This window comes from Macrobrachium nipponense, chromosome 38 (genome assembly GCF_015104395.2).
Source record: "Macrobrachium nipponense isolate FS-2020 chromosome 38, ASM1510439v2, whole genome shotgun sequence".
NCBI classification, from domain to species: domain Eukaryota; kingdom Metazoa; phylum Arthropoda; class Malacostraca; order Decapoda; family Palaemonidae; genus Macrobrachium; species Macrobrachium nipponense.
The window spans coordinates 47,624,039-47,650,093 of record NC_061098.1 but is presented as its reverse complement, the minus strand read 5'-3'; the positions used below and the strand labels follow the sequence as shown (position 1 = coordinate 47,650,093).

At 41.0% G+C, this 26,055-nt stretch overlaps 1 protein-coding gene across 1 annotated transcript in view; it reads left to right on the top strand.

Moving 5' to 3' along the window:
* Positions 1-292: 292 nt before the first annotated feature.
* Positions 293-26,055, top strand: part of LOC135209463 (uncharacterized) — a 31,665-nt gene continuing 5,902 nt past the window's right edge. Inside the window, exons 1-5 of the mRNA XM_064242125.1 lie at positions 293-439; positions 22,457-22,683; positions 22,906-22,996; positions 23,142-23,380; positions 23,577-23,809. Coding sequence (XP_064098195.1) covers positions 22,476-22,683; positions 22,906-22,996; positions 23,142-23,380; positions 23,577-23,809 — 771 coding nt within the window. The 5' untranslated portion in view covers positions 293-439; positions 22,457-22,475. The remainder of the gene's footprint in view (positions 440-22,456; positions 22,684-22,905; positions 22,997-23,141; positions 23,381-23,576; positions 23,810-26,055) is intronic.

The following is a 26,055-nucleotide window of genomic DNA, read 5'->3' as shown; positions in this document are numbered from 1 at the left end:
TCATATATTTGCAAAATCTCGAAATCCTGATAAACCTGTAGTTATGTTCAAGGGAAGCATTCCAAGACATTTATACGAAGAAGAATAAACTTTTTGCTTTTATTTGCAGATCTACTGAGGGGGGCGGAAGTTGAAAATAGTTAAGAATTGATAAAATAATGATGGCATTACAGGGAGAAAAACCTTAAAACAAAGAAATGAGGAATAAAAACAAGCAAGGACCGAGGCGTTTCAAAGGCAAGCCACGTTTACTACTACTACTACACTCACGTGGTCAGTTCAAACTGTTAAGTTGTAAACAAAGGGTCCAGGACCAGACCAGACAGGAATGGAATGATCTTCCTCAGTCTGGAAGTGCGAGATTCCACGGCAGGTGACGATTGCAAAGCTTTCAAGAACTGAGACGACTATAATCACGTGCTCTCGAAGTTCCTTAATTGTGAGTTCATGTGTTTTGAAGTGGGCTATCAAGAGGTACTATGAATAAGCTAGACTCTTTTAAGGGTAGTTTGCACGACGACAAGACAACGAACATGGTATTTGAGGAGGCCCAGATCCCCCCCCCCCCCCCCCCCCCCCCCCACAAGGTCAGGTCAGGGCACGGCACCGTAAAAGGTGTTGGGTAGGTAAGGTCAGGAAAGTTAATGATATCAACACATTTTTTGTAGGTGGAGGCCGTGCTTCCGACCGTTCCACAGCATCTACCTAATAGTACAATGAACGTGTAGGATAAAAAAACTCACCGACTACCACGGCTACGCCACCCTCCGAAAAAGTCATTTAACATATCCTGACACCGGAGATGGTCATCAACCATGATTTGTTGGTGGTGAGAGAAGGAGCTCAAGACCTGTAGGGTAAAAAATCACGGACGATCAACCCTCATCACGCTGGGCGGCTCTTATTCACTTGATATTTAATTGGTGAAACAAGAATACAATTACAACTTTAAGCATACCATTCAAAAGATTGAAGTATCGTTAACATAATGTGATATATGAAAGCCCCATACGAACTAAAATAAGCATGTGACGCTCTTCGTAAAATATGTTTTCAAGGCAGTTTTGAAATCCGATATGGCAGCTATCATCAGGCTGGCCAGTCTAATCACGGACAATCCACCATCTTTCACAGCCTTCCCAGCACTCATTTGAACAATGTTAGCGTATAGGGTAAAAAACCGCGTGGTACAGGGGTGGACCATGTACGATCAATGTGTACAACCCCAAGAAAAGTACATTATAACGCGTCCTGACATCGGAGATGGGCATCAGACGCGACTTCTTGTTGGTGAGAAACGGAGCTAAAGACCTCTACTCCGGTGTCAGGACGCGTTATAATGTACATTTCTTGGGGTTGTACACATTGATCGTACATGGTCCACCCCTGTACCATGCGGTTTTTTACCCTATATTATGTAACGTTTATTGATCTTACTCAAGATTGCAGTTGTAATCAGCACAATAAAACAACATTTTGTTGCCTAGGGGGAAACATCACGACAGGCCAACCCTCATCACGGTAGGCGGGTCTTATTCACTCGATATTTAATTGGTGAAACATGAATACAATTGCAACTCTAAGCATACCATTTAAAAGACTGAAGTTTCGTCAACATATTGTGATATATGAAAGCCCCATACGAACTAAAATAAGCATGTGAGCTCTTCGTAAATTATGTTTTCAAGGCAGTGTTGAAATCCAATATGGCGGCTACGTTTTGCATGGACGGTTCTCATCAGTGACGGCCACCATCTTTCCCCAGCCTTCCCAGCACTCATTTGAACAATGTTAGCGTATGTATGTAACGTTTATTGATCTTACTCAAGATTGCAGTTGTAATCAGCACAATAAAACAACATTTTGTTGCCTATATTAGTGAAAGAAATATTGAAACGTGTTATTCCCGGGGTTATGGTTTGGAACTGAATTCATTCTTACCTGTAATCGGCGGTGGTTTTTATCCTTACTGGCCATCACAACTGAAACTCCACAGTGCTTATTTGATTGTTATACACATTTTGGTCTCAGTTCACTCCACATTGCACTTTAAAACCCGTTGCTGTTCCTGGTTTCTAAGCGCGCGCGCCATAAACACAATTTCGAACAGCAGACGACGACAGACGACGAAACTGCAAAGTTTTATTCCCTAAACTGTTTACTTTACTCGTTATTTAGTTTAAATTTACTTTGTTATTTAAAAATTTTGATTTAATTCATGTATATTATCCCTTTTTTTGCAACCAAATTACCCCAAAAAATTACAGATATTTCTAAGTAGATAAAATCAAATGTTTCTAACGTTTTCGTACATCTGGCTGCCGAAAACCATAGAGGAACGAATACGTTTTTTTTTTTTTTTTGCTAGCACTTTTCATTGATTTCAGTCCTTTATTAGTATTTTGAATTTCTTTAATAATCGTATGCCAGAAATAAATGTAACCTTTAATGTTTGCATGCTAAGAATGGCAAAATCATCGTTGCCACATTAGTGGAGGCTTCACACATACGCCGCTTCCATTATTATCCTGTTAAGCGTCCGCCCCTGATGAGCTCGCTGCTAACGTACCGTCACGCTTTTTTTGTAATCAGCGATCATAGCACTGATGATAGAGTTTTTCAAAGTTAATATTGATTTTTATGCTTGTTATTCATACTGTAATTAACTGTAGGAAATTCTCTCTCTCTCCTTTCTCTCTCTCTCTCTCTCTCTCTCTCTCTCTCTCTCTTCTCTCTCTCTCTCTCTCTCTTCTCTCTCTCGGCTCTCCTCTCTCCTCTCTCTCTACTCTCTCGGAGTCCAGTCACTCGGCAAAGAAAAGTCATCTTCACTCCCGCAATTGGAAGAAAATTTTGTATCATCACTGGAGGATTCAGAACTAGAGCTCTCATCATCAAAATAGGTTATCAATATCACACTCCTCATCTAGTATTTGATTGATCTCACCTGAAGAATATGCCTCCTCTTTGGGACATTCATTGTGAAAGACGCGAAATCCAATTTGTCTCGATACGTTAAACCCCGAAGCGTATTGAAAGCAAAAACCAACAGGGACAGGCAGTTTTCTAGCATAAGAGACCACCAGGGAAAGAGTTGCCAGGCTGGAATAAGTTTCCATGTGCTGAGAGTGTTACCAAATTGATGATTCCTACACGTTTCTATACGAGTAAACGTATTATTACCAGGGCTGACGGCATGACAAGCACAGTTAAAGTCTTGAAAACGTAATATTCCCGTTGAAGGCGCTACCGAGTAGATCGCGGTAACGTATTATTACGTGGGTGACGCTTAACAGGTTTATAAACTGTTTCCATGAATTCTAGTTGTCATAGTAATGCAATAATGATAAAATTGCTTTAATATTTATGTATATATACTTCCAATACATAGCCTAATATTTCACCAATTTCAACGTTTTGTGTGTAGTCTTATACCCAGTTTGGAGGGTCAACACATACCAATTGGCAACAGAGAGAGAGAGAGAGAGAGAGAGAGAGAGAGAAGAGAGAGAGAGAGAGAGAGAGAGAAAGAAAAGGCGGAGGAACGAAGAAGAAAAGGGATGGCGGTGGAGGGGGGGGGGGGGTGGTTGGGGAGAGGTAGGTGGAGCTTTATACGCGTGTTCGTATCCATTTCTGCATAATGGAGTTTTTTGTCTCTTGGTACAAGGACAAGTGTCGTTATTCTTTACGATTAGTGTATTCACGATACCCTTATAAATTAAGGCACTGGGTGTAATGCACTATAGCAAAATCTCGTTCTGTTAAGAGTGTTCGTTACAGAAATAGGTATTGCCCAAAAACCGTGCTTGCACTGTCTCTGAAACCCATAGTAGACATGCTGCTTAGTTGTCAATCAAGTTTTTATAACCAAGTATTTTTTACAAGCTAGCTATTGAATAAATTTGTATTTTTCTCAGTCAAAACATATGCCCCTCAATGCTAACTTTCCCCTCTTTTAACGACTTTCTGGTCATTGCAAATTCGGCCCATAATTTCTTATGGTGCGAAAACAGACAGAGGCCCATGACCGAAAACGATTGCGGTCACACTACGGCGATAATCCAGCAGTAAAACATCTTTATATATCCAAAAAGTAAATAATAAAGATATATATGCGCATTACGATTATAACAATTACATGTATAGCTGATAACAATCTGCATGAATAACTGGTAAACTGTTCTGCAATGACAGTTGATTATAGCAATTATTTACAATAGGTACGAAAGTCAAGATGTCGTGACGTCATAATACAGAACTTGAAAGAACGTTCTAATTCAGAAAAATAATTACTTAAATTTGAGTCAGAGTCGAGTTACTTTTTCAATAACGAATATTTTCAAATTAATCATCATAAATATGTAAAATATGATGTTTTACTACTTATTTAAAAATTAGCCAAGAGCACGCTTCTCGTCATCTTCTACCCAAACAGCTGTTACGCCTGGCTTGTTGTTGGTGAGAAATCGTGTTTCGATTGTTGTGATAAAAGTGCTCCAGCGTCTGTGGGTACAAGTGGTGTGCGGATTTATCACAGGAAATGGAAAGTTTGTTGACACAAGCGACTCCGTAAACATCGAGATGGCGTCAATCTTCGAAACATTTTTAGTTGTAAGTAAAAATTTCTAAAGCATTTTGGTGAGATTTCCACTGCCGTGGGCGCCATTTTCAGTACCCTCTGTTTAAATCTTAAAATTTGGCCTTAATTTCTAACTTTGGAGAAAATACTTACTTCGAAAGGAGAGTAGAGGTCTTTAGCTCCGTTTCTCACCAACAACAAGTCGCGACTGATGCCCATCTCGGGTGTCAGGACGCGTTATAATGTACTTTTTCGGAGGGTGGCTTGCATTGATTGTAGGTGGCCTGCTTGGCCTGCTGTGATGTTCTACCCTATATTAGTGAAAGTGTGAAACTTGTTATTCCTGGGGTCATGGTTTGAACTTAATTCATTTTTACCTTGTAATCGGTGGTTTTATCCTTACTGCCATCACAACTGAAACTCCACAGTGCTTACTTGATTGTAATTATACACATTATTGGTCTTAATCCACTCCAAATTGCACTTGAACCACGCTGTTCCTGGTTTCTAAGCGCTCACTCCTAAAGCACAGTTACGAGCAGCAGACGACGACACTGTTTATGAGGTGCAAAGCTTTATTCCCTTAATTGTTTACTTTACTCATTATTTAGTTTAACTTTACTTTGTTACTTCAAAATGTTTATATAATTCATGTCTATTATCCCTTTTTTGCAACCAAATTACCCTGAAAAATTCAGATATTTCTAAACTAGATACAATCCAATGTTTCTAACCTTGTTGCACATCTGGCTGCCGAAAACCATCTCGGAGCAGATGACAAATTAGTGGATTATAGTTTTTTTTTTTTCTAGCACTTTTCATTGATTTAAGTCTATATTAGTATTTTGATTTTTTTTTATAACTGTATGCCAGAAATAAATGTAACCTTTAATGTTTGCATGTATGCCAGAAATAAATGTAACCTTTAATGTTTGCATGCTAAGAATGGCAAAATCATCATTGCCACATTAGTGGAGCTTCACACATACGCCGATGCATTATTATAAACTTTCCATGAATTCTAGTTGTCATAGTAATGCAATATTGATCAAATTGCTTTAATATTTATGTATATATTCTTACAATACATAGGCTAATTTCACCCATTTCCACGTTTTGTGTAAGTCTTATACCCAGTTTGGAGGGTGAACACATACCAATTGGCAACAGTGAATTCCATGTGAAATAAAATGCACAATGAAATGTTAAATTATAATTCGAGTGAATCATTAGATATATCCACCAATGTAAACTATTAAACTGTAACAACTTTCAGAGAGAGAGAAGGGAAGGTGAAGGAAGGAAGAAGGACAGGGGTGGTGGTGGAGGTGGGGGGAGAGGGTAGGTGGAGCTTTTTACTGCTGTGTTCATATCCATTTCTGGATAATGGAGTTTTTGTCTCTTGGTACAAGGACAAGTGTTATTCTATACGATTAGTGATTCACGATACCCTTATAAATTACGGCACTGGGTGTCATACACTATAGCAAAATCTCGTTCTGATAGGAGTGTTCGTTACAGAAATATTGCCAAAAAACGTGCTTGCACTGTCTCTGAAACCCATAGTAGATATGCTGCTTAGTTGTCAATCAAGTTTTTTGCAATCAAGTATTTTTTACAAGCTAGCTATTGTATAAATTTGTATTTTTCTCAATCAAAACATATGCTCCTCAATGCTAACTTTCCTCTTTTAACGACTTTCTGGTCATTGCAAATTTGGCCCCATTAATTTCTTATGGTGCGAAAACAGACAAGAGGCCCAGGGAGTGAAAGCGATTGCGTCACACTACGGCTGTAATCCGGCAGTAAAACATCTTCATATATCCAAAAAGTAAATAATAAAGATATATATGTGCATTACGATTATAACAATTACATGAATAGCTGATAACAATCTGCATGAATAACTGGTAAACTGTTCTGCAAGAAAGTTGAGTATAGCAATTCATTTACAATTGGTACGAAAGTCAAGATGTCGTGACGTCATAATACAGGACTTAAAAAAATGTTCTAATTCCGAAAAATAATTACTTAAATTTGAGTCAGGAATCGAGTTACTTTTTCAATAACGAATATTTTCAAAATAATCATCATAAATATGTAAAATATTGATGTTTTACGATTTATTTAAATAATTATCTAGTGCACCGTTCGTCTTCTTCTACCAAAACCGTAGTTTCCTTAAAAACGTTGTGGCAAGGGACCGTTTTATGATTGTTGTGATGAAAGTGCCCCAGTGTCTATGGGTACAAGTGGTGTGCGGATTTATCACAGGAAATGGGAAGTTTGTTGACAGAAGCAACTCCGCAAACATCAAGATGGCGTCAATCTTCTAAACTTTTTTAACCGTAAGTAAAAATTTCGAAAGCGTTTTGGTGTTGTGGGCCTGCATTGGCCACCCTTTTCATTACCCTCTGTTTAAAGCTTAAAATATGGCCTTAATTTCTAACTTTGGAGAAAATACTTACTTGAAAGGAGAGTAGAGGTCTTTAGCTCCGTCTCTCACCAACAACAACTTGGGACTGATGACCATCTCCGGTGTCAGGACGCGTTAAAAGTACTTTTTCAGAAGGTGGCCAGCTGTGATAGTCGGTGAGTTGGCCAGTCCATGTGTTTTACCCTTAGGCCATATTTTAAGATTTAAACAGAGGGTAATGAAAAGGGTGGCCAACTCAGTGCCCACAACCCCAAAATGCTTTCGAAATTTTTACTTACGATTAAGAAAGTTTAGGAGATTGATGCCATCTCGATGTTTGCGGAGTCGCTGTGTCAACAAACTTCCCATTTCCTGTGCTAAATCCGCACACCACATGTACCCATAGACGCTGGGGCACTTTCATCACAACAATCGTAACCCTGACCTCTTACCAGCACTTATTCGTACTTATTCAAGGGGACTGCGGCATTCTTTTTGGTGTTTTGCGCTCTTCAATTGTTTATCAGTGTTGTCAATTGGTGTGTGTTTGCCCTCCAAGCTGGGTATAAGACTTACACAAAACCGGGGAAATAAGTGAAATTAACGGATCTATTTGTAGTATATACAGTGGGCCCCCCATATTCGCGTTCTCCGGATTCGCGGACTCACACATTCACGGATTTCTCTCGGGAATGTTTCCCCGCATTATTCACAGAAAATTCGCGCATTTACTGTATTTTTCTATGAGAAATATCCACAAATTCTTGTTTTTTTTTTTTTTTTTTTTTTTTTATCAATTTCATCATAAAATGCACTTTTGGTGATAAAACTATTAAAAAACCAAGTATGAATATTTTTAGTGCTTTTTCTTGAGTTTTAACTAACAAAATAGGCTGTTTTTAGCGTTTTTATAGGGGTTCCAAACATTCGCGGGTTCTTACTATTCACGGGGGGGTCTGGTACGCATCCCCCGCGAATACGGGGGGACCACTGTATACATATTACAGCAATTTTATCATTACTGCTTTACTATGACAACTAGAATTCATGGAAACAGTTTGTAAATGCATCGGCATATGTGTGATGCTCCACTAGATTGGCAACGATGAGTCATTTTTCCTCGCGTCATATGCTCGTAAGTATACATGCGATATATTTGTAATTTTTTGTAATTTTTTGGGGTTAATTTGGTTGCAAAAAAGGGATAATAGACATGAATTATATAAACATTTTGAAGTAAAGTTAAACTAAATAATGAGTAAGGTAAACAATTAAGGGAATAAAGCTTTGCATCTCATAATCAGTGTTGTCAGCTGCTGCTCATAACTGTGTTTGCAGAGTGAGTACTTAGGAATCAGGAACAGCAATATGGTTCAAGTGCAATGTGGAGTGAATTAAGACCAAAACATGTATAATTACAATCAAATACGCACTATGGAGTTTCAGTTGTGATGGCAGTAAGGATAAAACCACCGATTACAAGGTAAAAAGGAGTTCAGTTCAAGCCATGACCCCGGGAATAAAAAGTTTCATACTTTCACTAATATTGGCAACAAAATGTTGTTTTATTGTGCTGATTACTACTGCAATCTTGTGTAAGATCAATAAACGTTACATATATACGCTAACTTTGTTCAAATGCGTGCTGGGAAGGCTGGGAAAGGTGGTGGATTGTCCGTGGTTAGACCGGCCAGGCTGACGATAGCCGCCGTATTGGATTTCAAAACTGCCTTGAAAACATATTTTACAAAGAGCTCACATGCTTATTTTAGTTCGTATGGGGCTTTCATATATCACATTATGTTGACGAAACTTCAATCTTTTGAATGGTATGCTTAAAGTTGTAATTGTATTCTTGTTGCACCAATTAAATATCGAGTGAATAAGGCCTGGCCAGCGCAATGACGATGGATCGTCTGCGGTTGTTTACCCTAGCAGTTACTAAGTTTGCTTATTGTCTTTGATGTTTAGTGTTATGTACTTGAGGGGGCCCAGATCCCCCCCCCAAAGCCAGGTCAGGGCACAGCACCGTAAAAGGTGTTGGGTAGGTAAGGTTAGGTCAGGAGTGGCATTCTAGGAAAGCTTAGGGTTACTGACCTGATGATTTCAACACATTTTTTATAGGTGGAGGCCGTGCTTCCAACTGTTCCACAGCATCTACAATAAACGTGTAGGTATAGCAACATTTCTCGACTTCCTTCACCCTTTGCAAAGCAGGTGCCAAAATCCACTTCATTTAAGGCAAAGGTTTTCACCCTTGGGGTAACAATCCTTGCTTTCATTGTTTTGCACAGCATGGCACGTTCATTTTTCATGTTTTAGGGGTTAGGGTCAATTTTCAAAATCCAACACAATTGGAGCGATCCAATGGAAAGGAAACTAAATAAAATGCCCCAGACCAACTACACCAACAGCCTGGTTTAAATGCACCAACCACTTAGTCTGAATGCACCATTTTGTGAATATAGTCAGAATGCACCATACTGCATAAAAATGCTCTTGTCTGGTTGATTCTGGTATCCTCAAATTTTTGTCATTCTTACCAGAAACTTGTTAAATCTCAAAAGTTTTGCTAAAAGTTTACTCTAGTTTTTCACCCTTCATCTCGTCCAAACCCCCCCCCCCCCCCCCCACCATTTTTTTTCCTTTTTAATCTTTGAAGACACAATAAATGAATATGCAAAAGGCTGCATTGAACGTTAATGGGGACCTTGTTTGGGAGTCAGGTTTTTTGGGTTTGGGGAGAGTGCTGATCACAAAATTTCACTAGAGAAATTTACAAAAAGCAAATATTTTGGTGCAGATTTCATAAAAATACATAGGGATGAAATGTTCACGACTATAGTGCGTTTACTTTTCTAAGATCGCCAGGGTGTGGCCTGTACAGAAATCATACGTTGCCAATTTTCACGTTATGGTAATCATATTAGCTTCTTGGAGTCTATTGAAATAGTTTTTATTTCTTAAAATGTGGTTCTTTGCTTGGATCAGATATTTTGAATATATCTTATTTCGTATATTCTTCGTGAAAACCTCAGTTTCACTAATGAAAATGAAGATATGGCATATTTTTTCCCCGGCGATGCCACATCTGAGTTCAGGGGACCTATGGGTTTTAAAAGGATTTAAAAGGTCATGGTCAATATCATTAAAGGATACCTACTCGCACTCGATCACCCACTGTGAAAAGTATGGAGAGCCCAGCCCAAATGACTCCCGTAAACATCTTCACCCATCACCTGAGGCCAAGAAAATAGTCTATAATTTCCTGAAATACTTCATTTTATAAAAACATCTTGAAGGTCCTGTAACTGATGTTTTGAAGGCTATCCAAAGAACATCTGAAGCAACAAAAGTGTTAGAAATGACTATTCGTAGACTTAAGAAGCAAGAGAGGCGGGAAATATAGTGGAAAAGCGTGTTTCAAAAAAGAAGAGAAAGTGAATCCTGTGACTGACTTGGATGATTTTGATAATAGATTGATTGACTTATGAATTTATGTTTCAAGTCCAAACACCGGAGCCAACAGGCCACTCAGCGCATCTATAATTATAGAAAGAGAAAGAAGGAATAGCTAAGTAGAATCGGGAATGGAAAAAAAAAAAGTTAACAGGGAAGAAGCAAACCCTTTCCCTCGACTCCCAAGGTCTAAAGCGAATCCTCCTAAGAAGGATTATATCTGCGGGAAGCATTTAATGGGACTTACATACCCGTAGATATGACAACTCTGCCTTTTCTACCTGGCCCCACCCTAGCGATCTTAGAAAAGTAAACGCAGTACGGTATACTATTTCTCTTATTACTGACCCCCTACTTTACGCAGATGATGCTGACCCCCTACTCTACATACAGAAGTATACAGTGTGTGGTAAGACTACCCTACTTTACCCTGGGCACAGCTAGCCTAGGCAACTCCTTTCCTGTATAACGATTATTTATAGTTATTGAGAGATTGATCTGCCACTCTACATACAAAAGGGTACTTCATGCATTACTATAGGGGGACAGGTCGGTCAGGCTAGCCTTATGTACGAACATGAGAAACATCAGTGAGTGAGACATTGACCCGCTACACTGCATACTAGACCCGGTTCAACTTGTTACTTCGAAGATACGGGCTTAACATGTGTTCAGGCATGGCTAGCATAGGTTTCGTCTAACATTGTAAAAAAAACTATTTTGCCTCAGCCATCCCCAAATGGAGGTAGTTATTTCAACTAGTTACTTCGAACACAAGGGTTAAACATAAGTTCAGACATGAATGGCCTAGGCTTCCTAACTTTTACATTATCAAACCTAATTTGCCACAAGACCTTCCCAATGGTGTATTTGCAGTCCAAACATGTGGTTTTGGGCAAGTCTAAGTTAATGTTAGGACATGATGAGTAGTAGCCCGGTCTTCCATTTATCAGCAAAAACAGTTACCTGATAAATTATACCTATGCACTCTTACAGATATAAGATATGCATTCTACTAAACTAACATATACGTAGTATATGAACTTACCTAATTATAGGGAGACATCACATTTATTTTCAGCAGGGGAAACTGGAGGTGGGTATAAGGGGGCGATGGCATACATAAACTCGTGAAACAGGTTCCAGGTACCGGGTGCTGTCGGCTGAAAAAGTGATAAGCCCAGTACTTATTGAATGATTCTTTCCTTCTGCCATATCTAGGGACATCAGCCCTAGTGTCCCTCCCTGCATGTTCGATGTTCTGGGTTGATGCCCCAGTTTCATGGTCCACAAAATTATGAGTGATTCACTATCTCATGAATGTAGCCCTCTAGGTTTAATTGGGCGTAAGTAGGCCAACAATCACTAATAATTCTCGTACCTGGCAATATCCACTGCTTAATATCAGCCAGTAAAGTTTCCTTTGTTCGGTCTGGTACCGGGACCGTAAACGATTTCTCTGACTCGCGTTCTATACCCCCAAACATCCACACTCCTCTAATAAATCACCCTTTGTTGAATTTTCTCTTGCCAAACTTTGCCCCGTCAATCTCAACAACTTTCCCTGGACCCCCTACTGGAGTACTGGTTTGTTCAATGTGATTCAATATGGCCTTGCAGCAAAAGTTGTACCAATCATTGATGGTTCATTCAAAAGTTTTGAGAACACATTTTACCTCGAGCTGAGTAAATCTGCCAAAATTAAAACACCAACTAGGAAGTAGAATTTGTTGTAGATTAAGGTGTGACTTTTCAAACCAGGTTCCTTTCAGTCCTGATATATTCACATGACACCTCACTTGTTTTCTGTGTGAATTCCTTGTGATCTTGTTGCAATTGAACCTGTTACATATAGTATATGTTTAAATGCAGCTCACTCAAGCAACTAGGACTACATATATGTTAAATTTAAAATTTTGTGCATAGCCAAATAGTTAACAGATAAATTGTGATCACATGTTGAAAGAGTTATATCGACGAAAGTAAGGTCATAACTGAGGCAGAGATCCATACCGTTCGCTGGGTACAATTGAAATTCTGAATAAGGTTGACAAAGCTACCTGAATCCGAGGCCTGTGATTGGTTGGGTAGGATCAAGTTAAAATTGGAGAATATGATGGGTCATTTATAAAAAAATGTGCATGTACTGTAACCTCAACCTGGTTGTTAAAAATAGTTAATCCCTTTAAAGAACAGTTTTATTTTTTATATCATTTACCTTTTTTATTGATCTGATACCATTATTCATTTTATTTTATATACCCGAGCTTGGTCTATGCAATATGTTTTTCTGGCAAAAGCTTTAAAGTGTCTTGCTAATATACAGTGAAAACAATAGTGGTAATAAAATTGTGATACAAAAAATTACCATCTATAATTAAAACTTATGAGAAAACTATAAAAAAAAAAAAAGATACAGTGGGCCCCCCGTATTCGCGTTCTCCTTATTCGCGGACTCACACATTCGCAGATTTCTCTCGGGAACGTTTCCCCGCATTATTCGCGGAAAATTTGCGCGATTTTTCTATGAGAAATATCCACAAATTCCTGGTTTGTTTTATCAATTTCATCATAAAATGCACGTTTTGTGATAAAACTATTAAAAAAACCAAGTATGAAAATTTTTAGTGGTTTTTCTTGAGTTTTAACTAACAAAATAGGCTGTTTTTAGCATTTTTATAGGGGTTCCAAACATTCGCGAGTTCTAACTATTCACGGGGGGGGGTCTGGAACGCATCCCCAGCGAATACGGGGGGACCACTGTATAAGTTTAGTCTTCGCCATGATCTGTTAAACTGATGCATTTCCTTAAGTAATCAGAAGTAGTTAGGCTATGATTTTCGTACTTCCCCCATAAACACTTGTGTACGTGTACGTGCTGCTTGAAGTTGCTCCGTTTACTTTTGAACTTTGCATAGCTGCTTCTGTGAGGTCAGCCTTGCCTGCAAGGGAAGCAACTTTGACTCATTGTACAGAGTAGATATCAGCAGATGACTATTCATTTTTCTTATTAGGAGCATTGTGGTTCAGACGATGGTGCCATCCCTTTACTTCACTGTTCATTCTTACTAACCTCTTGAAGATCAACCAGCTAGATGGTAGTTGTGATGTGCTGTTATCCTTATCTTCTCAGTGTAACCCAGCAGTCTGGGAAGTTTGTTTGTTATGGCAGTCACGGGACATCAGTCTTTGAGTTGTTTGAAAGCCTACAGATGTGTGAAGAGGGAAGATTGGGTAGTACCATTAAGTCACGGGTACTGTTACAGACAGGAAGCTGATTTGCTTATGCTAAGCTTACCCCATAGTATATTTTGTAACCCTGTTGTAGTACACTGTCTGCTTCCATGAAACCAGAAAATCTTTTCCTCCCATTTGGCAATTATCCTACACCTATTAGAAAAGCTATGAGAAAAGAATGACATTCACTTTCCTGGAAGTAACCACTATAATTATGACAAATGGCTTAGTCCTTGGGGCAATTACAACTATAGGTAGGTAGAATAGAGTTCAACAACGTACAATAAATGTTTTCATACAATCAACTTACCTGTCAGATATATACATAGCTAAGACTCCGTCGTCCCCGACAGAAATTCAAATTTCGCGCCACTCGCTACAGGTAGGTCAGGTGATCTACCGGCCTGCCCTGGGCGGCAGGACTAGGAACCATTCCCGTTTTCTACTCATATATTTTCTGTCGCCGGTGGTATCAACATCGTTGCTGCCACCTCTTGACTGGAATTCGCTTTTCTAGACAATTGATCATCTTTTTGTGGACTTTTGGTGACGTACCTGGATCGTTGTTTTGGCATTCGCTACTGTGGACTGGATTTGGACTTGCTTTTGATTTTTCTTCAAGAATGTCTGATTCAAGTGGTTGTGTGAGAATGTGTGTGAATGTAGGCTGCAAGGTGAGGATACCGAAAGCTTCGGTTGATCCTCACACTGTATGTCGCAAATGTAAGGGTTTTTGATTGTTCTATTTTCTAACACCTGTCATGAGTGTGAGAGGTTGAATGTTGAGGAATGGAAGACTCTAACTTCTTACTTGAAGAAGTTAGAAAGGGATAGAGTCAGAAGGGCTGCATCTAAGATTGCGGGTAGTAGTACAAGGCCTATTGAGCCTTTGGATGATTCTAACTCTTCTCTTATTTATGATTCTAATGCTGTATCAGGGCCCTCACCGGCTACATTCATTATTCGGCCTCGGAAATTGCTGAACTGAAAGCTACTCTTCACAGGATGAGATCCAAAATGGCTACCATGAAAGGTAAGGACTGTGAAAGTGATTATAGTGAAGTGAGTGCTCCCAGGCCTAGACCTCTTCCAAGCTCCCAAGCCCAGAGGAGAAGGAAAGTCGAAAGCCGTACGGAGGTTGTGGAGAATTCCCCCCGGTCAGGCGTCCCTTCAGCAGGCTCTGTAAATAGACAGACTGCTCAGGACCGCTATAGGAAAAGCGTCCTCAGAGAGTGCTTCTCTTCGTCCGCTTCTCGCCCTCTCCTAAAACGAGGGGTGGTAAGGATTCGGACTTGGTCCAGAGGCCCCTGAAAAGGCACTGGAGAGATCCTGTGTTGGATTCTAGCCCAGAACGCTTTTCGGAAGAAGCGTCTCCTTCCATCAAGAAGGCTAAGAGGGTTTTGACGTCCCATGATGTGGGCAAAACTCCTTCGAGGTCTCCCTCTCCAATTCAAGAAGACGCAGGAGAGGCTTCCAAGAGGATCATTTTGGCGGTGCAGGAACAGTTGTCCGCCTTGGTAGGAGTCCTTTCGAAGGATCCCCCTCGTAAGAAAGACGTGAGACTTCCGGTCAAGAAGACTCGTCTTCCTTCTCCCGCCAGGAGTAAGGCTCCTGTGGGACGTGAGTCGTTTGAGATCTACTCAGATAGAGACTCTTTGGACGATTTTGATTCGCCAGACAAGCGCGACGCGCCAGTCAAGCGCGAGGCTTCCTACAGACGAGATGCGTCTTCTAGGATTAGAGCGTCAGACAAGCGAAGAAAGGCGCTTTACAGGCGCGCAGGATATTCCAGATGGGATACGTCTGCCAGACCAGCAGCTTCAGCCGAGCGCGAGGTAACAACCAGGCGTGAGGATTCAGCCAAGCGCGAGGCGCCAGACAAGCGCGACGCGCCAGTCAAGCGCGAGGCTTCCTACAGACGAGATGCGTCTTCTAGGATTAGAGCGTCAGACAAGCGAGAAACGCTTTACAGGCGCGAGGATATTCCCAGATGGGATACGTCTGCCAGACCAGCAGCTTCAGCCGAGTGCGAGGTAACAACCAGGCGTGAGGATTCAGCCAAGCGTGAGGCGCCAGACCAAGCATCATACATACAAGGATGTGGCACCAGAAAGGCGCGAGGCGCCAACCAGGTGCGAGGCGTCAGTCAGGCGCGAGAGTTTAGAGGGTGGCGCGAGGCATCAGTCAGGCGCGAGGCGCCAGCCAAGCGCGAGGAGTCAGCCAGGCGCGAGGATCCTGCCAGGCGCGAGGCAACAGCCAGGCGTGAGGCGCCAGCCAAACGCGAGGCGCCAGCCAAGCGCGAGGCGCCAGCCAAGCGCGAGGCGCCAGCCAAGCGCGAGGCGCCAGCCAAGCGCGAGGCGCCAGCCAAGCGCGAGGCGCCAGCCAAGCGCGAGGCGCCAGCCAAGCGCGAGGAGCCAGCCAAGTACGAGGAGCCAGCCAAGCATAGGAGCTCTATACACTCTCTTAGCCCCTCTCCTATTAGGAGTTTGTCTCCCGTAGAGAGAGTTTTTGGACAGGAAGACCCGGAACGGGAAGTGGCTTCTCCTTCTGATCCGATTTTAGAAGAGGACTCAGAGGACGAGACTCACGCAGAGAAGGGCTGTCTAACTACAAAGTTTTGACAGCTCTCCTCCTCCAGGACGGAGATGCTTTGATCCCTGCCGCTCCTCCTTCGCCTCGTTCTCTTTTCTCTTGCTCTAAGACGCTGAAGTTGTCGGCTTTCTTGAAGATGAGACCGACGATTTCTATGAAGAGAGCTCTTCAGTCTCTGGATAGCTGGATGCTAACCAAGAAAGAGCTAGTAAGGACAGTGTTTTGCATGCCTCCCGCTAGACTTACGGGCAAGAGAGGGATTTGGTACCAGACTGGGGAGAATATGGGTCTCACTCTCCCAGCTTCGGCTGAAGCTGACTTTTCCAGTCTGGTAGATGCATCCAGGAGACATAGCCTTCATACTGCGAAGATTACTTGGGGTCTTTCAGAGTTGGATCATCTCCTCAAGGGACTTTTTCACATTCTAGAAGTCTTCAACTTCCTAGATTGGTCCCTTGGGGTGATGTCCAAGAAGGCTCATGCCCCTGAAGGGCTAGATCCGGACGTACTCCTTGCAATCTTGTCCTGTATTGACAAGGCGGTACAGGACGGCTCAGGGGAAGTTTCTTCCTTATTTGGAGCAGGTCTCTTGAAGAAGAGATCTGTTTTTAGCGCTTTCTTGACGAAAGCAGTATCCCATTCGCAAAGAGCAGCCTTGTTATTCGCCCCTAGGTCTGACTTTCTGTTCCCTTCACAGTTGGTGAGGGATATTTCCCGATCTCTGACGGAGAAAGCAACACAGGATCTTCTCCTGCAATCTTCCAGGAAGAAGAGACCAGTGATGGTGGGAGAAAAGAAAGGTGTGTCTACTCCTGTTCGGCCCTTTCGAGGAGGCCCTCCCGCTAGAGTTACCGCTAAAAGGAAAACGACCGAGAAGAGAGGTAGAGCCTCGTTCCGTCCCTTTAAAAGGGTAAGTGAAGTGGCGCTCCTCCAAACACCAGTAGGTGCCAGGCTCCGGGGGTTTGCGGAAGCCTGGACTCTCATAGACACAGACGCTTGGTCGATGTCTGTGCTTCAGAAGGGATACCTCATTCCTTTCCTGGACAATCCTCCCCTGACGTCAACTCCGCGGGAATTGTCCGCCAATTACAAGGACCCTGTGTTGAAAGATACTCTTCAACAAATGGTGGATCAGATGTGGGACAAGAGAGCTATAGAACTAGTGCTGGATCAAAGCTCCCCAGGGTTTTACAATCGTCTTTTCTTGGTTGCGAAAGCCTCGGGGGGCTGGAGACCAGTTCTGGATGTCAGCGCTCTGAACAAGTTTGTTCAGAAACAGAAGTTCTCCATGGAAACCTCTGCTTCAGTCCTTGCGGCTCTTCGCCAAGGGGATTGGATGGTGTCTCTGGATCTCCAGGACGCCTATTTTCACGTCCCGATCCATCCTTCGTCGAAGAAGTACCTCCGTTTCATGACGGGGGGAAGGATCTTCCAATTCAGAGCCTTGTGTTTCGGCCTGTCTACGGCGCCTCAGGTTTTCACGAGCCTTATGAAAAATGTGGCGAGATGGCTTCATCTGAAAGGAATCAGTATATCTCTGTACCTAGACGACTGGCTTATCAGAGCAAAATCAGAGAAACAGTGTTTGGAGGACCTGACTGTGACACTAAACCTGATAAAGACCTTAGGATTACTCGTGAACCTCGAGAAGTCCCAACTGATCCCCAGCCAGAACTTGGTCTATCTGGGGATTCGGATGGATTCTCGGGGTTTTCGAGTATTTCCTTCTCAAGAGAGACTAACGAGAGGTTTAGAAAAAGTCTCTCTCTTCCTAAGGAAGGAACGTACTTCGGCGAGGGAATGGTTGAGCCTATTAGGGACCTCTTTCCTCGCTCGAACCAGTTCTTTCCTCTAGGAAGACTTCATCTCCGTCCTCTTCAGTTCTTCCTCAGAAGATCGTGGAACATGAAGACAGGATTCTCTCGGACAGGTTTTCCCCATTCCAGTTCTGATGAAACGCCATTTAGAATGGTTGGTTACTCCCACTGAGGGAAACAAGGGTACTTCCCTGGAAATACAGAGCCCAAACCTTGTATTGTTTTCCGACGCGTCGGAAAAAGGTTGGGGAGCAACCTTGGGAAAGAGAGAGAGGTGTCAGGCACTTGGAATGCTCTTTCAAGTGTCCTGGCACATAAACTGCAAAGAGCTGTTTGCTGTACACCTAGCTCTAAAGAGCTTCGAACCGTTAGTGAGCAACAAAATAGTACAAGTGAATGCGGACAATACAACCGCCCTTGCATACATTCGGAAGCAAGGAGGTACTCACTCGTATGCCCTTTACGAACTTGCAAGAGACCTGCTGTTGTGGACATCGCAAAGGAACATCTCTCTATTGACGAGGTTCGTTCAGGGAGTAAGGAACGTGAGAGCGGACAGGCTGAGCAGGAGGAACCAGGTCCTTCATACCGAATGGACCCTCCACTCAGACATTTGCCGGAATCTCTGGTCTCTTTGGGGGACTCCTCATGTCGACCTCTTTGCCACGTTCCTCTCGAAGAGACTGGAAGTCTTCTGTTCAGTAGTGGAAGACCCCAGAGCTCTAGCAGTAGACGCCTTCCTGCTAGATTGGTCTCAGGTAGACGTTTACGCATTTCCCCCATTCAAGATTCTGGGGCAAGTGCTCAGGAAGTTTGTGACTTCAAAGGGGACAAGAATGACCCTGATAGCCCCCTTTTGGCCAGCTCAAGAGTGGTTCCCAGAGGTGCTGGAGTGGATAGTAGACTTCCCCAGATCCCTTCCACAAAGGAAGGATCTTCTCAGACAACCACACTTCGAGAGGTTTCATCAAAACCTCCCCGCTCTCGCTCTGACTGCCTTTCGACTATCGAAAGACTTGTCAGCGAGAGGCTTTTCTAGCAAAGCAGCAAGCTCGATCGCTAGAGCCCGGAGAACTTCCACTATCCGGGTTTACCAATCCAAGTGGGAAGTTTTTAGAAGGTGGTGTAAGTCGAAGAAGTTGTCCTCCTCCAGTACCTCTGTAACAGAAATAGCTGATTTTCTGTTATTTTTGAGAGAAGAATCGCGTCTCTCCGTAGCCACGATAAAGGGCTATAGGAGTATGCTATCGGCCGTCTTTAGGAATAGAGGCCTAGATTTGGGAAACGATAAAGATCTACATGATCTGATTAGGTCTTTTGAGACCAAGAAGTCTAAGATTACTTCTCCCCCTAACTGGAATCTAGACGTAGTGCTTAAGTTCTTGTCTTCAGAGAGATTTGAACCCCTACATTTGGCCTCGTTTCGTGATATAACGAGAAAATGTTTATTTCTTTTGTCACTGGCGACGGCGAAAAGAGTTAGTGAACTGCACGCCCTTAGTGACAAAGTCGGGTTCAATATAGATTCAGCCATCTGTTCCTTCAAGGAATTATTCTTGGCGAAGAATGAAAATCCTTCGAATCCCTGGCCGAGAAACTTTGAGGTAAAAGGCTTATCGGGTCTCGTCGGCAGGGAACCGGAGAGGTCTCTTTGCCCAGTAAGAGCATTAAAGTTTTACTTACAGAAAAAGAAACAGTTGGGAGGTTCTAGACAAAGTCTTTGGTGCTCGGTGAAGGATCCATCAAGACCTATGTCTAAGAATGCTTTAGCCTTTTTTGTCAGGAACGTAATTACGGACGCTCATAAGGCTTGCACGGATGATTCTTTCAAACTCCTGAGAGTAAGAGCTCATGAAGTGAGAGCAGTGGCGACGTCTCTCTCTTTTCAGAGAAATATGTCTGAAGAATATCTTGGAAGCGACATATTGGAGATGTAATTCTGTGTTTGCTTCTCACTATTTGAAGGACGTGCGTGTGACCTATGAAAAATGTTTTTCCTTAGGTCCTTTTGTGTCTGCGGGCACAATCCTGGGTACAGGAGCTAACAACAATCCTTAATTTTTACTACTTAAGTCTAATAGATATGTTCTAGACTTTCTGCTGAACAAGTGCAGATTACCGCACAGGCGGCCAGTCACTTCCGTTCAGTAAGGAACTCTTGTGATATCTTTTAGTAGATGAGTATCATTTTTTTTGTGGAAAAATTATTGTGTGCGTGTGCAATTTGGTTTGAGTTACGGTTGTTGCGAAGAGTTTGGGGATAACTCGGAGCAATTTTTAATACTAACATGGTGGTTAGGATCAGGTGGTCGGGATTGGTTGTGTGCTCCTTAATAAGGTGTGTTGTCATATAAGTGGATCAGCACCCATTGACAAAGTCCTTTCAGGCTCTGCCGAGTAAGTGGATAAGACCCCTTCGGCAGTTCCACAAGAATTCTTGGCCATAGATCACATATCTCGCTAAAGTTTTCTTGAGGTGATGCAGACTACGGGGCAAAACACCACGAAGTCTACCACCTATCAGGTAGGAACCAAGGTTTTTATTTATACCTACAACAGATGTTGTTTACCTGTCTATTCCAGTAGTAGCTGTCTCTTACCCTCGACCGAAGGGTGCCAATCAGCTATGTATATATCTGACAGGTAAGTTGATTGTATGAAAATGATATTGTTATAATACAATAAAGTTTCATACATACTTACCTGGCAGATATATACGATTAGGGCCCACCCAGCCTCCCCGCAAGGAGACAGGTGGAAGAGAAAATATATGAGTAGAAAACGGGAATGGTTCCTAGTCCTGCCGCCCAGGGCAGGCCGGTAGATCACCTGACCTACCTGTAGCGAGTGGCGCGAAATTTGAATTTCTGTCGGGGACGACAGAGTCTTAGCTATGTATATATCTGCCAGGTAAGTATGTATGAAACTTTATTGTATTATAACAATATAATTTTTCATGATATTTCATAATGCAGAAAAAACAAAACGTTTAGTACTTCAACATACAGAACATAAGGGCATAAATATCTGGCACTACTCACAACTAGGCTACACAGTAAAGGTTTGGCTATAAAGTGCTGGTCCTTGTCTAGAAGTCACTGCAAAATTCACCACACAATCCTAGGTTAGGAAATAAACCATAACTAACTTTATAATATAGTAACAAATTTTATATTGCTATTGAGCAAACTACCCCTTGAAAATTCAAGTGACAATTGTGAATGCTACCACCTGACATGTTATTGCATCTGCCCAGCTTGGTTAGCCATTGAAGAGTTATAAGGTATGTTTTACATATTAGTTTTTATTACCAAGAGGTAGGGAGGTGTGCTTGATTTCTAGATGGCATTGATCTAAGTACAAGTAATAGGCAGTCTCCAGTTTATGACGAGTATTCTGCTCGAGATGCGTCGTAAGCCGGAACATCGTTAAAAATCCTAAGAAAACCTTACTTTTAATGTTTTGGGTGTATTAAAAACTATGTAAACTGCATTTTTATTCCATTTTTCATCAAAATGAACCATCAAATATTGATTATATTGACTTTTGGAGTCAAATTTCTTGTCAGATCGTAACCTTGGAACATGCATCATAAACCTGGAAACAATTTCTGATGAATATAATTGAAAAGCATCATAACCTCGGAACGTTGTAAGCAGAAACTGTCGTAAATCGGTGACTGCCTACTTGTCCTATAGCACTGGGCACTAAATTTTTAGTAGGCTCTTTATAACTGTGACTTAGATTTTAAAAATTGTTTGACCAAAGTGCACTTGAAAAATAAAGTACTATTAAGTATTTTACAAGTACAGTACAGCAATATTCATGTGATTTATAGTTTTAAGTAATTATATACCATATATGCACTAATAATCCATGAAATATTTGGAACTGAATTTGAAATAAATAAACATATGTCTTTAATAATAATAGAAAATCCTTTGAAATTTACTTCTGCTTGAGTATACTGTCATATCCTCTGTATGTAGTTGTTCTTGTCCACAAGTACCACCACATATTTATAATTAGTGATGTAAAGTTTCTCTTTTTTGGCAATAGGGCTGTGCAGCCCAAACAGAGGTTTGTGGGGAACCACTCCGAGCTGCTTCTAGCACTGTAATTATAAAGAATTTCCCATATCTGGCCACCTTCACATCTTTTGAGAAAGGGCCACAGTTAGGTCCTAAAAGTACTTGAGTTTTGAGTAAAATACTTTGTAAATACTTACAGGTAAACAAGTTATACTCGGTAATCTTGTGGGTTTCTTTTTCCGTCTGCTGAAGAAAACTGATAGAAGCTTTTGTTTGGATGTAAATATTTATTATTACCCCATTGTTGCTTTCCCACTCTTGCATACAGACCCTTGTCAGAGATAAAGATGGAAGACTTTGCAGTGGTAGCTTTCAAATATTCTGATAGTGGAGATGAAGTCGAATTGGTGCCTACATGTTGGCTACAGGATGAAGAAACAAAATGTTCTTGGCCAAACTTCAAAAATAAATTGAAGGTGACAAAGGCTGTTAAGGAGATGACTAAACCAGGAGATGCATGGAGTATTCATTCCATCAAAGTCTTGGCAAAATGCAGTAAGTAGTAAATCTTTGGTAACACTTTTCCCTGCTATATTGCAAACTTTTTAATGTGATTTTTCATTTTGCCCATCAGGTAGAGTTTCGGGGAGACAGTAAAGTAATCTTTAGTCTACTGAGAAAGCAATCTGATTGCAGTTGGGACCTCAGGGGCATCATATGGTTACTTTTAAAAAATTTTGTAGCAAAAGTGATTTTAAGAATTTTATTGGTTTTCAGGAGACTACAATGCTGGACGCCTTCTAGCAAGGAATGCTAACAATGCATCAGGTATCCAGAGAGAAGGAAATTATGGCCTTGGACGAAGAAGGTAAATATTCATATACTTTACCACTTATACATTACTTAATTGTCCAGGTGACTATTTTCAGTTATGAGAAGTCAGAACGATGAGATACTTGCTGATACAGTGCACTCCTGCTAGACTTGGTTTTTATTTCTTTTTTTTTTCCCAGAATAAAGTCTACGCATAATGACTCTGAAGATGACTCGGATTCATCTATCCCTCAACAACCCAAGCCAAAGAAAAGATACTTGCCTGAGCCACCAGAAATAGAGGGTGAAGAAGAAACTAGGTGTCCAGGGAGCAGCAGAAAATATTCAGCCATGTATAGTTTGTTAACATCACCATCATCATCATCATCATCATCAACACAGATGCCCAAAGCAGTATTACGATCTTGCTTGGAAGATGGTACAGTTTACATACTTACATACTGAAATATGTTACTGTGAATCAGATGGTAGTACCCCTGTAACCAATAAAATCAACTTTTGTTTGCTTTATGTTGGTGAGACTATTTATGATAAAGATTTGAGTGTGAATTACATGTGTGTATATAAATTAACACTGATGATTCGATATTAGAAAATGTTAATTTCTTTTTCAGCCTTACGACCTGTTATGCTGGCAGTGGCAAGATGTGAAAGTAGATTACAAGAGCAGCAGAAGACTCTCGAAATGGTGCTGAGTATTGTCAAAAATTTGAAAGAAAGTCAGACTGCTCCACCCACTGGACCAGATGTATCCCTGCTGGATGGATTACTGCCAATAAAAAGTTATGTAGACTTTGAAGACTTTGAACAACAGATTAATGGGGATTGTGCCCTCAGAAAGTCACTGGTAAGCTACATGTTGTCGGTTACTGTGCTATACACAGTGTTTATTACACTACAGTACTAAAACCTAACCATAAAGAGTACAGTGCTCCCCCACTTTTACGCTGAAATAGGTTCCAGAACCTGCCGCAGAAATGCAAAAATCTCCTCTAAATTGCTTATAACTGCCAAATACCCAATACTCCTTAAACTAAAATGCGTATTACTGTCCATTTTAACATTTCACTGCGTAATTTGATAGTTAAAACAAAAATATACCTTAAATTATCATACTAAAACAATTTAATATAATTTCAAATAAAAATACTCCCCTAAACATCATCCCAAAGTAACCTTACATTTCAGTTCTCTCCTGCTACTGTTACAAAGTAGGCTATATACACTCCTAAAATACGAATAACTACCTATTTTAACAGTTCATCGACAAACTTGACAGTTCAAATAAAGATATAAGTACCTCAAAATATAATCCCAGAACACCCTAATATAATTTCAAAGTCATGTTGCAAAATTATGTGCCAGCCAACAACTTATTCTTCTTAAGTATCCCCTCCCATTCAGACTCATGTTTTCTGTGGCTTACGTAACTTTGCACATCGTTCTGTGCCTACATTTTATGCTATGTCATGTTAGTATTTTTGTGATTACATACAAATACATTTATGAAAAAAGAACATTATTTACTACACTAAGTTCTTGGTTTATGTTGTATTGTGGTTACTCCTTACCATCTCCCATAAATTTATTAAAAATTCTTCTGCTCGCTCTCTCTCTCTCTCTCCTCTCTTCTTCTCTTCCTCTCTCTCTCCTCTCTCTCTCTCTCTCTATCTCTCTCTTCTCTCTCTCTCTCTCCGTCTCTCTTCTCTTCTCTCTCTCTCTCTCTCTAGTACTACTTTAAAGAGAAAACGCAGCAAAATCCATTTACGTATACTACTGTATTAATGCATTCACCATAAAAATATTCAAAATGCATTCAAATTTCTTATTACATAGGCAACTTAAAACCTCCAAGGCTTCAGTATTGTAGCAGTTTTTCTCTGGTGACATATAAGCCCCTCTCTCTCTCTCTCTCTCTCTCTCTCTCTCTCTCTCTCTCTCTCTCTCTCTCCTCTCTCTCTCTCTCTCTCTCTCTCTCTCTCTTTCTTTCAATGAATTATAAATTAATTATAAATTACTGTATCACAAACTTTTATGTACAATTTTAAAAATAATTCCATTAACAAATTAGTTTCTTATAGCAACTTAATTATTTTCCCAAATAATTCTTTCATTATAACCATCATCACCTGATTCTCAGAGCATAAACAAAAGACAAAAATATATAAGGTACTGTAATTAGCAAATAATTTTCTATCATAAATGTACTATTCATTCACAAAATATTTAGTTTTGTGCTGCAGCCATAATAGGAAAATTCTCTCTCTCTCTCTCTCTCTCTCTCTCTCTCTCTCTCTCTCTCTCTCTCTCTCTCTCTCTCTCTCTCTCTCTCTCTCTGTGTTGTATGTCAGTACTGTGCATATCCGTTTAATGAAAATATAAATGATTTTACCATAAACATAAAAAAAAAACAAATCCAGCAAGTTCAGACAGATCATGGAGGATGGTTGCCCTATTTTTTGCTTTGTCTGATTTATTGTACCATATTTCATTACAGGTTTTGTTGACTATGTTTATATGATTATCACACATTATAGCAGTTTACAAGAGAATATTTTATCATTTTATCACTGTTGATGTTTCTCTAATCATCGTAAAAAATATTTAAAATCTGAATTTCATATACAGGGGGTCCTCGAGTTACGACGTTGATCCGTTCTTACGATGCATCGTAACACGATTTTCAGCGTAAGTCGGAACATTGAAAAATACCACATGATTTAATGTAAATACCTATCAATAACAACGAGAGAACAATTCCTTACCTTTATTAGTTTGATTGGCTTGCACACTGGAGAGGAAGCTGCGGTGCTGGAGAGACTGGGGGAGGTTAGTGAAGAGAAAAAGAACCTCCAGAAGTTGCTGGAGATGCTGAGGCAGATGATTCTTGAGGTGAGGCAGAACATACTAGTACTGGAGATGCTGAGGCAGGTGATTCTTGAGGTGAGGCAGAACATACTACTGGAGATGTTGGGGCAGGTGAGTCTTTAGGTGAGGCAGAACCTACAGAAGGTGCTGGAGATACTGGGGCAGGTGAGTCTGGGTTAGCAGAACATTCAGAAGGTGCTGGAGATTGTGGGGCAGGCGAGTCTG